This window comes from Oreochromis aureus, linkage group 7 (genome assembly GCF_013358895.1).
Source record: "Oreochromis aureus strain Israel breed Guangdong linkage group 7, ZZ_aureus, whole genome shotgun sequence".
NCBI classification, from domain to species: domain Eukaryota; kingdom Metazoa; phylum Chordata; class Actinopteri; order Cichliformes; family Cichlidae; genus Oreochromis; species Oreochromis aureus.
In genome coordinates, this window is record NC_052948.1 from 61226785 (window position 1) to 61242945 (window position 16161).

A 16161-nucleotide genomic window follows, 5' to 3' on the forward strand; every position below is an offset into this window, starting at 1 on the left:
GCATGAAAAGTTATAAGTTTGAAAATTTTATTTTCTGTACATTACCCCAACTCCCACTCTCCTCCTTCAACTGTAAATATCCTGATTGATTAACAAACTGTTTAAACCTGTACTGTTTAAGTTTGCACTTTGAGTCCACCTGCTTTCACTTGCATCCATGACAGATGGTAAGTGCATTTGAAAGGTCTGGGGAACCAGCTAACGGGAGCAGTGAGTATCTGCGCAAGTGGGAATTTGTAACTGTGTCCTTCAGCAGCAGGCGGCAAGTGAGCAGGTAATTTTAGTGTTGAACAGGCTGTATTCCTTTCAGATGGCAAATGTTAATCCACAACAGAACCTCCCGAGAAGAGGAACCTGATGGGAATGTTGATATATGCATCTAGGATCTAGGACAAGGAGATGAGATGAGGCTAAGCAACTCAGATGGCTTTATTTGAAAATGATAGCCTGAACAAGTAACAATCAGAGGGGTATACTACAAACAAAATTCAACAGCGCCAGTCTATCTTTGTGTTAGCTGCCTCGACAAAACCTAAAACCTCAGTCAGAGATAACAAGTATCATGATGGAAGTTATAAACTTTCTGTTGAACTTCGCTTTCTGCTTTGGATTCTGTGCACACTCACATAAGAAAAGGCAGTCTGTGGTTCTTGTGATTCGGTAAACTTATATAAATGAAGGCCTCTTAACCACACGTTGATGTGGCGGTGTCCTAGCAGCAACCTTGATTACAGCAGGAATGGTCACATCAGGAAGACCTTTACAAACTGATTGCAGCTGAGTCACCACCTCACTTTGCTGTCCACATTCAGAAAGCATGAATGAACAAATTTAAATAAAGAAACCTTAAATAGTCATTTATTCCAATATTATCAGCATGATGTGTATGCATAGTAGCATAACTCAGGTTTGGTGTACACAGAATAATATGTATTGCTAAAGTGGAACGTCAGGCATGTGCAGCGTTGCCTCACAGATGAATTTTCAGTCCAGTCATAAATGCAAAAGTGTAGGAATATCTGCTAGACTGCCTTCACTCAGTCAGTGAAGCTGCAGGAAAACTCTCCGCTCTGATGTCAGTGGCGACTGTGACGGGCGATGCTGACGGTTAATGTGGAGGCTGACGTAGTGGTCGTGAAAGTAAGTGGTCACAGCTAGAGGAGGGCCCAGCAGCAGGAACAGCCACACTAAACCGTTGCCATAGTTTCCCTGGAAATAGTTCTGGAGGAATACCGCAACCAAGAGCTGCAAAGAGAAGGCATGGTGTCAGCTCAAGACATGCCCCGATTATAGCAACACAGTGCATTGTGTTAGGTGTGGAAGGCCAAAAACAATAAAGTGGATCAGGTTTAATTAATAGGATTAAGATTTCAGTGTGTAATCTATGTCTCCATTTAAAGCCTTTTTGCATTTGTTTATAGAGTGTTAAATAAAAGGGTATAGAATGTATCCATGAATGATTAAGTTGGATCCCCACACAGCAGCTGCTGCTGCCACTGGTGGAATAATCTCACCTCAAACACCATCATGAGGAAGATCCACAGACGGCAGCTATGCAGGGGCAGAGCAATCATATACTGTGTAGGAGAAAGAAGAGAACCATCACAGCTCATTAGTGCTGAAAGTTTATCCAGAGGTGCCAGCTTAATTCTATTGCATAGAAGTGGGCTGCAATTCAATCCTAATCTCAAATCTCTTTTCCTTTTCCCCAGTGGGAGAAAAAAATCATGAAGTCAAGAAAAAATGTGAAGTCTGACTACACTCCAGAAACCAAACTACCTAATAAAGTGACGGTGGATGTCACTGACGTGGGTCAGCTGTGGTGAAACTACAATGTCCCACTGATGGACTACAAAAACTCATCTCAGACTGACTGCTCTGTGTGTTTCGTGCAGCTTGTAGGTTATAAACATGGTCATAAATCTCACTTAATTACCAATGTTGGAATGTTTACATTCACCAGTCACAACCCTACAGTCCGCTCATTTTCTCGTGTATAGAGGATAATCCATTTTCAGTTAAGATAAGATAAGAAGAACTTGAGCATACACATGCTAAATGCAGCAAGAGAACCAGAGGAACAGAGGAATAAAGATATACAATAATATACAATAAGAATGGTAGGATGCAGTAATTTACAGTAGTATACAATAGAATAGTGCAAATATAATATCACATAACTCTAACAAAATGGCAATATAACTATTTCAGTAAAATAAATAACATAACAATCAGTGCAGGTGATTATAAAAAAAGTGACATAGTATTGTGCAATGAATAAAAAGAGAGTAGCAGCGTATGATGGGGGAATGAAACAAACATTCAATTACATACTGTTAAGTAATATTGCACAATCAGAATGAGAACAAAATAACATTGATATTAATCCTAAGAAATGTCACCCTTTTATAAAAGTCTTTCAGCATCTGTCACTGATGTAAAGTCAGTTCATAAGAATCCTAAAGGCCAGAAATAGTTTTACAGCGAAAACTTAACCGAAGTGTGAAAACAGATATTTTTAAATCTGAAAACATGAGTTCAGCAAGTCTAAAATAGTTCCACATTTACTTTTAGCTTCACATGGGACACAAACCAAAGTTTCTGGGGCTAAAGGTCAATGTTTGGTCCTTGAAAGGTCACCTGCAATCATGGAGTATATGAGATCATTCAGAGGTAACTTCTGGGTCGGAAATGGGAAGAAATGCTGAAGTCCCTTAAACCTGCATTCTGGTTAATGACCAGCAGGGGTAGCCACTGGATGTTGATTCCCCTTTACAGTGTCTCTGGCCAGTTCTGCACAAACTTAGTCTGAACGTTATTAAATTGCTGTAACTTATGCTAGATTCCCCGTTTATTAAATACTAGATTTGTGGGACTAAATTCAATAAAGCCAAGGCCCTGACGTTCAAGCCCTACGCTCTATGGTTGCAATGATGGTCCTCTAACACCTTAAATATGATACTGTAGACCAGTAAGGTAAGAATCAGATGCTGCCATAAGCAATGGTGCAATGTATCCTGTGCCAAAGGAGCTAAGGAAGCATTAAAAGCCCCTTTCCAAAGATGTCAGAAGAATGGACTGTACCTCACAAAGGGCAGCAGACATCAGGAAAACCAGCAACTCAGCATGTGATGGGGAAACATTCCTCTCCACCAGACGAGTGTAGATGTGTCTTTTTATGCATAAAAAGAAAAACATGTAAGCAAAAAAACCCCATGTCAAACATTCAAGCACACAGACCAAAAAATGTTGATAATACCTGTGACACCACCTCTGAAAGGGAATATTCCAGTTCTTCCAGAAAGCAATCAAAGTTGTAGCGTTCCTGTAGATAAAATATAAACTGCATTGATCCTGAGATGCAAAATTAACACAAATTACAGTAAATGTTCTGTACAACTGACCACCAGTCTCCATAAAAATGGCGATCACCAAAGCGCAGCAGTTCTGCGCAGAAGTTCAGGTAGGAATGAGTCAAAAAGAAGAAGAGGAGCCAGAGGAAGTGGGTCGGTGCCTGACAAGAAAGTATGTGTTAGCAATGCCAATATGTCACACATACAAACTCTTATCTCTAAGAATCATGGACCAAGGACAAAAAAAGTCACTAACCACCAGTCCCACGAGATGCTCCACCCTCGTAGTGATGGCCATGCTCTGGATAAATGTATACAACGAGAAAGAAGGGTGGACTCAGCAGGGGTGGGAGCTGCCCTTGTTTTAATGAGCACACTTTAGAAGGATCATGTTTCACTTACAGAGAATGAGATTTCTGATCTCTGGAAGATGGGTTCAATCCACTAGAAGGAAACAAAGGATTCAAGAATCATGAAATTCAACTTGGTTCTTGAAGATAATCGTCATTGATTTCCATGACTCCCTACTTCATGAAATACCAGCTGAAGATTTTACGCATTTATAGACAGGACATTAAAATCACTGAGAGGTGAATCAAATGCACTGATGTCTCTTTGGTTCCTCTTTGAGGAACACGATAAAGAGTCAAGACCCCGTTTTCTAAACTCCCGAGGTCATAGCCCAGTGCATCAATCCAACAAGCCTGCTCGACGCCCTGTGCACAAAGGCTCGTGGGACCAACGAGTGGATTGCAAATGCAAAAAAGGGATCCATGCTCTTCATGTGTGCATTTTTATGTACGTGATGAGAGATTATAGCCAGGTTCTTGGTGTTATACTACAGAATGAGGACACATAACAAAACATGTATCAGCAGAGTACATTTAATAGCATATGTCATCATCAGTGCTACGCTTAATTCACACATACCCCCCAAATCAACCTCCAGAGTGAAACATGCTCTCACAGCCGTGCAATCCCAGACTCCCTGAAAGGTCTGCACATAAAAGCAGTGATACTAAGCTACTGTATAACAAAGAAAGGACTTCAGTGATCTGCTGTACCTGCTGCACAATGCCAACCATGATCTGGACAACCACCACCTAAAAACAGAACATTATGTTTTATTGTCCCATGTAGTGTGTGCACAATAATTTTATATTTTGTTTAAAAAATACATTCTACAAAAAAAGACAAATATTCAACACGTGATTTAATGTGGCATAGAAAACAAATCTTAGCTGTCGGGACTTAAAAATGTAATAGCTAAGTCTTTATGTTTCAAATTCTCTCCAACAATAGAGAATTTAACAGGAGAAAAGATAGACAAGACAGGAACAAGGAGCAGAAGAGACTACAATAACCTGATAAAAGCTGTTGTTGTTTTTCAAAAAAAGATCAAAGAATTGACAATCAAAAAAAGAAAAAAGAAAAACAAGGATTCATATCAGGAAGAGTCACACTGACATTAGCAGGCACACAGAAAATCCCCTATGAAGTGTCACAGCATTACAAATATAGTAATCCTGATTAAAGGTTCAAAGATAATCTGATTACAGGTCCTGAAGCTATCCAAGAAAAAGTTTTGTGAGCTCTCGTTTTGTTACCATGTCAACAGAGGATGAAGACCGCCATGGAGCACTCAATTCTAGACTTGTAAAGAGAAAACTGAGTCATCCATATTAGTGCTATTAATCCTTTTTAGTTTTTCTATTCTCCTCTCTCACAGAACAATACTGTGTAAAAATAATGACACCAGTGTTCAGCTCACCATTTCTAGCAGCCTGTGAAGCAGCTTGTTAATGCGGACCTTAGGAGAGCAGGGGAAGCCTCTCTGAAAGCACAGAGTGGGGGCGAGGAGGAAATAATAGAGCTCTGAGAAAATAAAGACAGAGTTAAAAATGCTGAAACATCACTTTGAGTCACTAAAAAGAAATGAAGCAGGTGTTACCTCTGAATGTCAGATGCTCATTGTGGTGTTTCTGTGATGCAGGTCCATTCTGATCTTTCTCTAAAAAAAAAAACAGAAGCAAAAAGCTGTAGCAGCTGTTGTTCTTCTGAGGTGGGATCAATAAAAAGTTTAGAGTTGACAGATACCTAAATGAGCCAGACGATACCAACGATTAGTTTCCTGGTACGAATAAAGCTTCATCCCCAGAATAGTGTAGAACAAGAGAGAGAAAAATGCTCCACCTGGTGGACAAAGCATAAACGTGCTTTTCAGACAATGAGACGTACACATGGAAGTCCTGGTTTATTTTCACACCTTATGCCAGGCATCATTGGTTCCACCAGTTCTACAGTCAGTAGTCAAACTATCTGCTGTAAATAAAGGTGTGTCTCATATGATATACAGCTGCCAGCGGTGATGTAAAAAAAAATTGATATCTTCTCTTTTCCACAGAATCTATCTGGAGAACAATTCCTCTTTGCTGGCAGTGCATTCTAATTGGACCAAACAACACACCAGCTGTTTGAGGAGAACTGCAAATAACGTAAACTCACCAGCCACTATGTTAGGTAAACCTGCTCATTAACGCAAATATCTTATTTGCCAATCACATGGCACCACAATGCATTTAAGCATGGTCATGATGGACTACCAAAGTTCAAACAGAGCATCAGGATGAGGAAGAAAGGTTATTTAAGTGAGTTTGAATGCGGCACTGTTGTTGGTTCCACGCAGGCCTGTCTGAGTATTTAAAAAAGAGCTGGTCTTCTTACTGGGATTTTCCCACACAATTATCTCTATGGTTTACAGAAAATAGTTAAAAAAAAAGAGAAAATATCTAGCGAGCTGCAGGTGAGTTGAAAATGCTTGTTTGTTGGTGTAGAGTTGATGAGCAGTTGGGAAAGCAGCCACCCAACTGCTCATAACAACCAAGCTTTGCAGAAGAGCATCTCTGACATCACAATATGTTAACCTTGAAGCAGAAGACCACATCAGGTGCTACTCCTGTCAGCTAACAACAGGAATTCGAGGCTAAAGTCCTACTGGCTCATCAATAAAAGACTTGAAAAATGTTGCCTGGTCTGATGAGTCTCAATCTTTGCTGCCATATTCAGATGGTAGGTCAGACTTTGGCGTAAACTTAATGAAAGCACGTATTATTCCTGCTTATATGAATGGTTCAGGCTAGTTGGCATAATGATGTGAGGGATATTTTTTTGCAAACTTTTGGGCCCCTTAGTACCAACAGAGCATCATTCAAACACCACAGCTTACCCGAGTATTCTTGCTGATGGTGTTAATCCCTTTATGACCACAGTCATCTTCTGACGGCTGCAGGATAATGTACCATCACAAAGTTCAAACCATCTCAAACTGGATTATGTGAGTTCGCTCTAGTGAAATGACCTCCACAGTCACTGGATCTCAATCCAACAGAGCACCTTGGTTCTGCCACAGGTCTCCTTCTTATTTAAGGGAGCTTTTCCTTCCCACTGTTGCCAAAGCACTTGCACATGGGGTGGTCAAATGATTGTTGGGGTTTCCTCTGTTTTATTTGTATTATTGTATGGCTTATAAAGTGCTTTGAGGCAACTGTTGGGATTTTTGTGGTATATAAATAAAACTGAATTGGATTAAATTCAATGTCAACATGGATCAAAATCTGATCTGAATCTGTTTCCTGGTATACTTAATGAAGTGGCCGATGACTGTATTTTATAAGGGAACTCAAATCTATCGGTCTGATTACAGTAAATATGATGCAGGTTTAAAGTTACCTGTTGACATTGCAGGCTCATGTACGATGACAGCAGCAGGAAATAGAACCAGCAGCCCCAGATTAGTAAGGTGTAAACGATGAGCGTTGGAGAGAGACAGCATTGCCTGACAAACAAAGATTTGTTATTTTTTCTGTGTCAAAAAGTCCCTCTCTGGAAGGATACATCCTTTCACATCTAAAAGAGAAAATAATAAGCTCTCACCTTTTCCTGGGATCTCTCCAGAAGCAAAGCTATCAGAGCAAACGTGTTGGCAGCTGGGAAAATAAAACATTCGTTCATTCACAGCAACAAGTGTGCTGCTGGAGCCACCTATTCTCTCTACTCTAAAGTAATCCTCTATCATTCAGGATGTGTTTGTTTCTCTGCCACAGTCCTACAGATACCAATGGTTCTCACCCAGAATGAGGATGACTGACGGCCAGTTGCAGTTGTCCTCAATCAGATGACCCAAAACCTTTTTGACATCTATCAAAAATCCATGTCTGTTAGGAAGAGGAAAACAAAGTCAGCTTTAGTTATAATAGCACGAGTAAACAGAGAGCAGGGATGCATTTAAACTGGATAAAATACTGCAATGAATAGAAATTCATTGAAATTCATGAATAGAAATTCAAAAGATGTGTTAATATGTTCATGTGACACATTCAGTGTGGCGGTTCTCCTCACAAATTACCATCCAAAAGGCTTCTAGATTCAGAGTGCGTTGTGTTGTTGTGAGGCGCAGTGCTTGTGCTTTACCGTTTCTTCCACTAAATGTGCCTGCAGATTCCCAGCATAGGAGTAAAGCATGGGAGGTTTACTAAACATGAAACCTTAATGGTTTTCAAAAAAGCAAGCCTGTTTGTAGGTGAAGGGTTTGTTTTATAAATGGATGTGAAGTCCACCCAATCTGAAAATTCAAACCAAAAACCAGGACAGCAGCTATTTATACTCACTGTATGAAATTCTCCAAGAACAGGTGAGCATGAGTCAGGACCTTAGAAAATCAGAATGACAGCCTTTTTATAACTCAATAAAATCTTAAATGTATTTCCACAAATGAGAAGGCAGGGCTGAGAAACTAACCAGCAGGATGATGATCCAGTTGAGGATGCCTCTGTATCCGGTAAAGCTGCTGTTAGAGCTCAGCAGAGAGTCTTGGATGCTGTGGCAGCTGCACAAAAACACATTTTCATCTTCATCAGGCTTATTTTTTTATTTTTTACTGTAAATATTATCCTGTTAGCTCTAATATGACTGCATCGCAAAAACATTCCAGGTCTCCTCCAGCGGTAAACAAATGGAAAACCACTCAGCTGATGCTTTTTTGTTGGTTATACGAGGCCCTGGGATATAAAGAAACTAAATATGTCTACATCTGAATGTGTGTTTAATATATTTTAGCCCAAATTCAGATGATTTTACATTAAAAGTGACACTCAAGAGTCTGAAGATGGTTTGCTATTCATTAACTGTTCTACACAATTTCGTAATGATGGTGCGAAATAAGTATTTAACATGATGATCTCTGTGTAGTTATGAAACAGGCTGTTTTGGCTCTACGATGGGCCACAAAGACCACACGGTACAAAAACACGATGTCAGAGAGGTCGGTGTAGGTTCTCAGACATCCAGCTCATGGTAGTCTCAGAGCTTGAAAAGTTTTTTTAGTGGGATTTGTCCCTTAGGAGGTGCTCGTTGACCCAATATTAATCAGATGCACCACCACACGAGCCAAGGTGTAAAAAAAGGCGTAGATCTTTACCACCAGAGGTTTTGGGTGAAACCGCTGTGAGACCTTGCCTGCCCTATTGTGTGACCTTTTGAGGTCACCTGACACAAGATGTGAGTTGGTGTTGAAGCACCTGGGAAGGGATCTGAAGACCTCATCATAGGTGTCTGATAGTTGTTATCCACCACCAAAGTTCACATTTTGGACCATGAAGAGAACTAGTTTAACCAATCACCTTCTTTTGAAGCTTTTAAGATGTAGGAGAGGGTTTTTGAAGCTGTGTGTGAGATTAGAGCTTCAGAGTTAGATGTCCACGCCTGCTGTAACGTGTGTCGTTACTTGTTCACCAAGATGTCAAGTAATATTCCTCAGTAAATGCATCTATGTTTCACGCTATCCTCCTGAACAGTTATTTCTGCACAATGACAGCCAGGTCTGATGGGTTCTGTGAGGTTTTCTTGGAGTTTATATGATGCCTTCATGTATATAAAATACAGTAAAAAGTCTACTCTCATGTCAATGCATTCATAATTTCTTATTTCTTCTTTTTATTATTTGAGTAAAATATGTGAACACTTCATCTGCTGTTGAGGACATACATCTGCCACATGGAGACACGATGAAGGCAGCAGAGAGCTTACCAGAGCAAAGATGCATAGGGGTGTTCTTCTTCACTGGTTAGATCAAATGTAGAAAAGGAAGTGCTACCACAGAGGCTTATACCGTCTTCTTCGACTGAGGAGGAAGAGAACCTCTTCCTCATCGAAGCCATCTTCAACTCTAAGGATCAGTCCACCGAGGTGGAGGTCACAGATGTTTGAGTCCACTTTAAGAGTCAGAAAACAAATTTATTTAACTCTCACATATCACATTCTCTTATCAGATACTTGATTTGAAATATTAAGATGATCAAAGAATAACATCAATATTACATAGTGTCATATTTTTTAATTTGAATTTTATGCAAGAAAAAAGTGTAGACCAAACTCTGCAAATTCCTGTCAAGATGATCGCACACTGCTTAAATAATATCAAAGTTTTTATTCTATTCTATCCTAAGTCTGGGTCTGAGGAGGTCAGGCCATCATTGATAGTGTTCCATTGGGTGCTTTTCTATCCAGTTATGCTTTTACTGCATTTGCAGTGTGTTTGGGATCACTGTCATGCTAAAGAATAAAAACATTTGCCAGTCAGATGTTTTCCAGATGCTATTCCATGGTGGATTTAAATGTAATGGTACATTTCTGCCTTCATAATTCCATCAGTGTTCTCCAACACGACTGGCTGAAATGGAGCTCAAACCAAGACAGAGCCTCCACTGTGCTTTACAGATGGCTGTGCACACTCACTGTTGGGCTTCTATTTTGAACTCTTCCATACACAAAAAAATTCAGATTTCCTGTTTCATTGAGACAGGTGTCCCTTAACAGCCACCCTTCCTGTGCAGTTTCCTCAAAGTTTTTGAATTCTGAGATATGATTGACTCCAGAATTTTGCACAGTTGTCTACTGTACTTGTTAAAAATTTCTGCAAAGATTTATTGTCTTTGTCTTAATCTTTGTAATGCTGAGACAATGAGGCTGTAGGTTGTGCAAAAAATAAGAGCGCATCATCAGATCATTTAAATGCAAACTGCATCTTCTTTGAAAAGAATTCCAACCAAATCGCTGTAGTGGATTACCAGTTTGGTGTTTTATCGCTTGTATACGCGGGTGAACATTAAGAGAAACCTTTAGCCTTTAACCGAGCTTTAAGTTCAATTTGTGCAAATTCGGCAAGCATACAAACTATTATGAAGCGATTTATTTAATAAGAGATTAGACTTTAATTGTCCTTTCTCCCTTAAACGACCCGTTGTCGCAGGTATGTTATGCTTAAAAGCCAAGAGGTTACATTTTTCTGTTGCTGCTAGGTAGATAAAATGTACGCCGAATTAAATAGCTGCCCGAAATACATTATTCAGTCTAACCTACTCGTTTTACAACCACTGCAACACCGGGTGCTAACAAGTGAAACTTTAAATTTCTGCAAATCCTAAAGAAGCTCGGTGTGACCTTCTGAAGCGAAAGAAAAACGTCCTACCGCGTCATCCTCCGCGTGCAGCATCCTTCCTACCAGGTCCACATCTCAGAGCATCCGCCGCCTGTCAGCTGACTGCCCGACAGAGAGCTTCTCTGACCTCTGAGCCCTCTGAGGTCTGAGGAGGTGCTGTTCGGCGTGAAGCCACGAGATCGTTTTATTGTGAAACATTCAAAATAAAAAAGGGCTTTAATTTTTGCAATGCCAAAATAAAGGCCTGTAGTCTGATTAATTGTCATTTTGGTGCGTTATACAGAAGCCCGTGGTTTATATACATATGTCATTTATTGTTCCTCCAGTATCCAATTCATACTTCGCACACAGTAAATGTCACAGCAGCGGATTTAAGGTATTAATAGATTAATAAGATAAATGTTTTACATAAAACAATATTTACAGAAATTGTTACACTTTAAACATTCATTTCTTGTGTACCATAAAGGGATTGTAAACAAAACATTCATGCATAAAAATCAAAGGTTTGTCTGGGAATAAAGCCTTTAACTGATCTAAATTTAAGCTTAAAGGTGTAAAATAAATAAAAGTGGGGTTCCCAAATCATAGTTTTCTCCCAAATGACTTGAAGAAAACTCCTGCCAATCAAACATTACTATATGTTTTAAGACAGATAACTGAATGTATCAAATGTTTGACTGTTAACATTGAAACTGCTGATTTTGATCATTATTGATGAGGAAATAAACGAATGCAATTTATGTGAAAAAAAGTTGTACGTTTTTCCCCTCATCCCCTCAGCACCCAAAGAACTGTACGCCTTCACTTATATATATTCGAACTCTTTAGACCTAATTAATTACATTTAACCTTGATTAAATACATTTAGTTTTAAAACTTCTAAATATGGTAGTAAAATCACATATTTATTCACAGGCTGCAGATGCAGGTTAGTTATCACGAACACTGAAATAAGGACACTTCATGAAAAACCACAATTTCCTTTAGAAAATATTTATTTAAAAAAGGAACATTTAAGGAAAAATAACAGTTTAAAGTGTTACACTGACAGCAAAAAAGATCAATACGCATTTGGCTCAAACTCAAATTAAACAATGATCTCGCAAACTCATTGAATTTTACATTTCTAGTGACTGAGACTCAATTTATTATGACCAGAAAAAGTTGCGCAACCCACATTTTAATGGGTCAGACATCAGTGATCCTGCCAGCCTGCAGGGAGGACACAGCAAAGCCATTTCTGGATGTGAAGATCAAGCTGGTGCGGAGGAAGGTCGTTCAGTTGATGATCAGTACGTCGTTCTGGATCTCGTGGCTCAGCTGGGTTTGGAGGTCACTCAGCTTCTTCTTCAGGACAGCCAGCGCTGACATGACAATGGTCTCCGGCCGCAGGGAGCCGCATGACTCCACGTTGTAATAGAACCTGTGCAGGGACAAATGTGAGCAGAGCTGCGTGCAAAGTTTCCTTATAAAAGTCAAAGTCATTCAACTTCAGAATTTGAGTCTAAAACTTCCTGGATTGCATTCAGAGCCTAAAACACATGCACAGTACTGAACATGCTAATCTTTGCTTGCATCTGGAGTTCATTTCTCCAAGGAATGAGTGCAGATGATCTGTGTTTTGATTGCATCAGCCAAGCTGGGTTTGGTAGACCAAGCAAAACCACCCAAGCAAAAATAAGCGAAGGTAAGGGATCACATCCATCTCGTGCTTCTTTCTTGACAGCATCTGAAAGGACTGTAAGTTCTGGCCATCTCTAAAAGCCTGTACAATGATATCTTTGTGAAGGTTTAGGGTGGAATTTGCTATGAACAGACCTAGATCCTTCTGGCTAACGTTAGCTAATGCAATTCCCAGTGGGCAGAATAATAAAGATGAGAAAACATCATGAAGCTCTTTGCTAACCGTTCTGGTTTCCCGTTGGGGTCGTAAGGGGCCTGAAACTCGTCCTCTTCGATCTCTGAGTACTCGCTCTTCGGCCTGAGAATCAGTGCATTGGGTGTCAGTATTTTTATGATAATTATTCTTTAACAATGTAGTTTTTAAATGAGCCAAACTGGGAGGAAAACCTACCACTCCTCAGGTCGTGGATAAACTGTGTGCCTCAGTGCGTTGTCGGGGTCATACTCGAAGGAGACCCCCGCTGTTGGGTTCCACTTGGCGTGTTCCTTCCCAAAGCCTTTCTTAGCGTAAGCTCTGAGCCGAAGTTCCTGACCTTTACGGAGCTTCACCAGCAAAATGTCTGTGCGGTATCAGAGTCCAAGGAGGAGGAGGAGGATTTAAAACGTTTATTGAAGTGATGTGAAAACAGACACCAAACAGAGACCTCAGCAGTCGGTATGTACTCGTGAATACAGCTTACCATCTTGCTCGACGTAGTCGTTGGGATCGTTGTCTCGACTCCTGGAAGTCACCTAGAAAACCACAATGCACCACAGTCAACTTCACCTGTGCTTCCAGTCAACTAATGATCCTAGAAACAGGAGAAAATCCTCACCGGGATGACTCTGGGGTTGTTAGACAACAGGTCACGCGAGGTCACGTGACGCGTCTGATCCTCATTACATCGAACATCCAGGGTGAGCTCCACAGAGCACTCCTGACAGAAATCCTCACAGGTGCAGTCCTGCAGGAGAATTTGATGTTGTGGTGTTAAAGCTGGCCCCCGCATTCAAAAGTTAGGAAGTTCTTGGTTTTGTTCATCCAATGGAAAAGCGGCCCAAAAAACTCAAGTACAGTTCCTTCTGATTGGATTGGTGACCTGCAGCCCGCCTCCAACTTCTACTAGTCAGATTTCTAAACACTCTGGGATGGGGTCAGAAAAAGCAGACTGCCATGTCTCGTCGAGCGTGTGCAGCATTAAAGCTAACATGTTTCACATACCAATAGATCATCATCATTTTTACCCAGAACATGTCAGAAAAAAGGTTGGAGATTTTATCTCTTTTCTGCCTGTCTGAAAATACTCTGTGTGGTTTAGAGTACGCAGGAGGCCGAACACGAGGCCCACAAACTAGCAGTAAAAGCACTGGGCTGTCCTACATTTTGTCACAATCAGATATCATGCAGAGTTCACACCAGGGAACTACCAGGTTAATGACAAATCTGAGTGTGTTGGGCATGTATGTTGTCACCGGCAGCTGATAAATCATGTGTAGAAACCTTAAATGTGTGAACGTTATGAACAGCATCTCTACAGCTCTGTCTCATGAGCAGGAATGGCACTCTAATCTGGCAGGAGGAGTTTTGCAGGAAACAAGAGAGAGGTGTCCACTGAACAAAAAAGGGTGGCAACACAGATAAGCTTTTATAAATAGCTTCAAGAAACAAGGATAAGATGAAACTGTGGCTGGTTGCGCTACAAATGTCTGCTTACCCTGGAATACTGCATTTTGTCCACGATGTCGTCGCTGGTGAGCGGTATGAGGCCTGAAGACACAGGAAACACTCAGGTTTTTACAGCAGACTTTTTTAAACTCTCACAACGCCACATGTATTACACATGCTCTCATACATACCCACTCTATGGGCGATAAACTCATCGTGCAGTACTGACGAATTGGCGTCGATCTGGATCCAGTCGATGGCTGGAAATGAAATAGTACAGTGTAAGTCAGTCATTTAAGCACGCTGAGGTGGGTTTGATACTGAGCGCTTTCTCCAGAGTTCTGGTGAAGCTACACAACTTTATCCAAAACAATATCCGTGTTGTTTTGCTCTCCATGTCGTAACAGCAGCTGAGACTTGACTGCTTACTTATAGAACTTACTTATATAACTGTACAGAGACCTTTAAAAAAAAAAAAGAAAGAAAAAAGTTTACACTCAGATATGAGAAGAGTCTAAAGGACCCCACCAGAACTTGGCGACATTAAGCAACCATACAAAAAAAAAAAGTTACTTTACCTATTGTGGGAACCTCCGACATGAAGACACGGCGGAGTGAGTTCGCGACCCTGAAAAGGAGAAAAAAAGATGGTTTTAGAAGTGAAACTCAGAATGAATAACACACCCTTTAAATTCCCCTTAAACTCCAGACTGTGCTTTCAGATTTTTATGAGGCGTGTGCTTCAGAGAACGAGGTCTAAAAGTGTCCAAGATCACCTGAAATCTGTGTCTGAAAAGGCTGAATTCTACAAACACTTAAAATGGTGACAAACGATGTCTGCAAGTTATAAAAACTTCTTTTTTTCCCACCTTTTTTGGATGGGAGCAACATTCGATTTATTTAATACTGCAGCAGGAATCTGCTAATAAATTAACTGGCAAAATACCAAACTATTACTGATGTTCAAACTTTTTTTTTTTAAATTAAAGAGGCATTTCTTGGTCATAACATCAGCAAAATCTGTATTTTCAGATTTTGGACTGTTCAGACATATCAGGAAGTTGCACTCCACATTTTCATGTTGTGATGTCTGGTGCGGTCACAGAGCTGGAGGTGACAGAGCTGAAGATGTTAAGATTTTTATCTGGAATGACTATAATGGACAGGCTTAGAAATGATGGATAGCTGGATTTGAGTTATGAATCAGAGGGACATTGAAGACTGAGTAATATGGACACAAAGTTAGAGAGGGAAAGCTGATCTGCTGTGGCCACTCTAAAAAGAACAGACTAAACAGTCACTGAAGTAAAACTGTGAAGTAAAACAGCACATTTGACTTACCTACTTATATTTCTTTATTTTTATACCCCATGTATTTACTTATTGTTTATTTTTATATGAAATGTTGTCCTAAATGGTAATTCATACACAGCAGACTAAAGACCCATTTAAAAACATGACCTAACTAATGTGAAGCACCTGTGTTTACTTCCACTTTTAGCCAGCTTAGCATACACTTAACTAATAATTATACTGTATATGAAATATTAGTTACACGAGTTAAACGAAAGCAGTATGTTTTGGTGCTGAGGATAATGGCCGCCCTCGTCCTCCTCACACACTACACAAGGGAAAATAAACCCGTACTTACGCCAAATCCGTGTTTTCGATGACAAACTTGACATTTTCGTCTGTCAGCTCTGTGATCTTTACTGTTGGCTGGTTAGCATACGGCATTACTGAAGCTAAATGAAGGTAAACTAGACGTCTCACTATTAACACAGTTCACCACTACCGCGGCTTCCTTCTGCTCGAAGCCCTCCACGGAAATATTTACCAGGCGCTGATTGGCCTCGAGATGTAAACGCGTACAGTGATTGGATCAAAAGAGGCTTGAAGGCGGGTCGTCTTTTAACATCCGGGTTACAGACGACGGTAGCTCCCTTTTCAAAATAAAAGCACAAATTGTCAAGTTTGACTTG

The 16161-nt window shown here is 40.3% G+C and overlaps 2 protein-coding genes across 2 annotated transcripts; both read right to left on the reverse strand.

Annotated features, from left to right (window-relative positions):
• Positions 1-417: 417 nt before the first annotated feature.
• On the reverse strand, positions 418-10996 carry LOC116322502 (diacylglycerol O-acyltransferase 1-like). The gene is made up of 18 exons (XM_039615617.1): positions 10879-10996; positions 9438-9622; positions 8151-8238; positions 8021-8061; positions 7482-7567; positions 7287-7339; positions 7083-7188; positions 5451-5546; positions 5305-5364; positions 5125-5228; positions 4418-4456; positions 3756-3797; positions 3610-3654; positions 3405-3514; positions 3260-3325; positions 3085-3172; positions 1515-1577; positions 418-1245 (listed from the first exon to the last, which is right to left on the reverse strand). Exons 2-18 carry the CDS (start codon positions 9566-9568, stop codon positions 1042-1044), a joined length of 1422 nt encoding a protein of 473 aa, XP_039471551.1. The 5' UTR covers positions 9569-9622; positions 10879-10996; the 3' UTR covers positions 418-1041.
• An 832-nt stretch (positions 10997-11828) lies between these two features.
• On the reverse strand, positions 11829-16015 carry polr2c (RNA polymerase II subunit C). Its single transcript, XM_031742606.2, has 9 exons — positions 15831-16015; positions 14758-14807; positions 14371-14439; positions 14229-14281; positions 13350-13478; positions 13215-13266; positions 12926-13094; positions 12758-12832; positions 11829-12274 (listed from the first exon to the last, which is right to left on the reverse strand). The coding sequence occupies exons 1-9, from the start codon at positions 15914-15916 to the stop codon at positions 12130-12132; spliced, it is 828 nt and encodes a 275-aa protein (XP_031598466.1). The 5' UTR covers positions 15917-16015; the 3' UTR covers positions 11829-12129.
• Between the last annotated feature and the right edge of the window lie 146 nt (positions 16016-16161).

Bases quoted from the DNA above. Each gene is read 5' to 3' on its own strand.
- polr2c (XM_031742606.2), bottom strand. From the start codon at position 15,916: ATGCCGTATGCTAACCAGCCAACAGTAAAGATCACAGAGCTGACAGAC. The intron at 13,267-13,349 runs GTGAGGATTTTC...GTGGTTTTCTAG, and splicing joins ACAACCCCAGAGTCATCCCG to GTGACTTCCAGGAGTCGAGA. The intron at 12,275-12,757 runs GTTAGCAAAGAG...GTCCCTGCACAG, and splicing joins CCCAACGGGAAACCAGAACG to GTTCTATTACAACGTGGAGT.
- LOC116322502 (XM_039615617.1), bottom strand. From the start codon at position 9,568: ATGGCTTCGATGAGGAAGAGGTTCTCTTCCTCCTCAGTCGAAGAAGAC. The intron at 8,062-8,150 runs GTTAGTTTCTCA...TGATTTTCTAAG, and splicing joins ACTGGATCATCATCCTGCTG to GTCCTGACTCATGCTCACCT. The intron at 5,547-7,082 runs GTAACTTTAAAC...TTTGTCCACCAG, and splicing joins TGAGCCTGCAATGTCAACAG to GTGGAGCATTTTTCTCTCTC.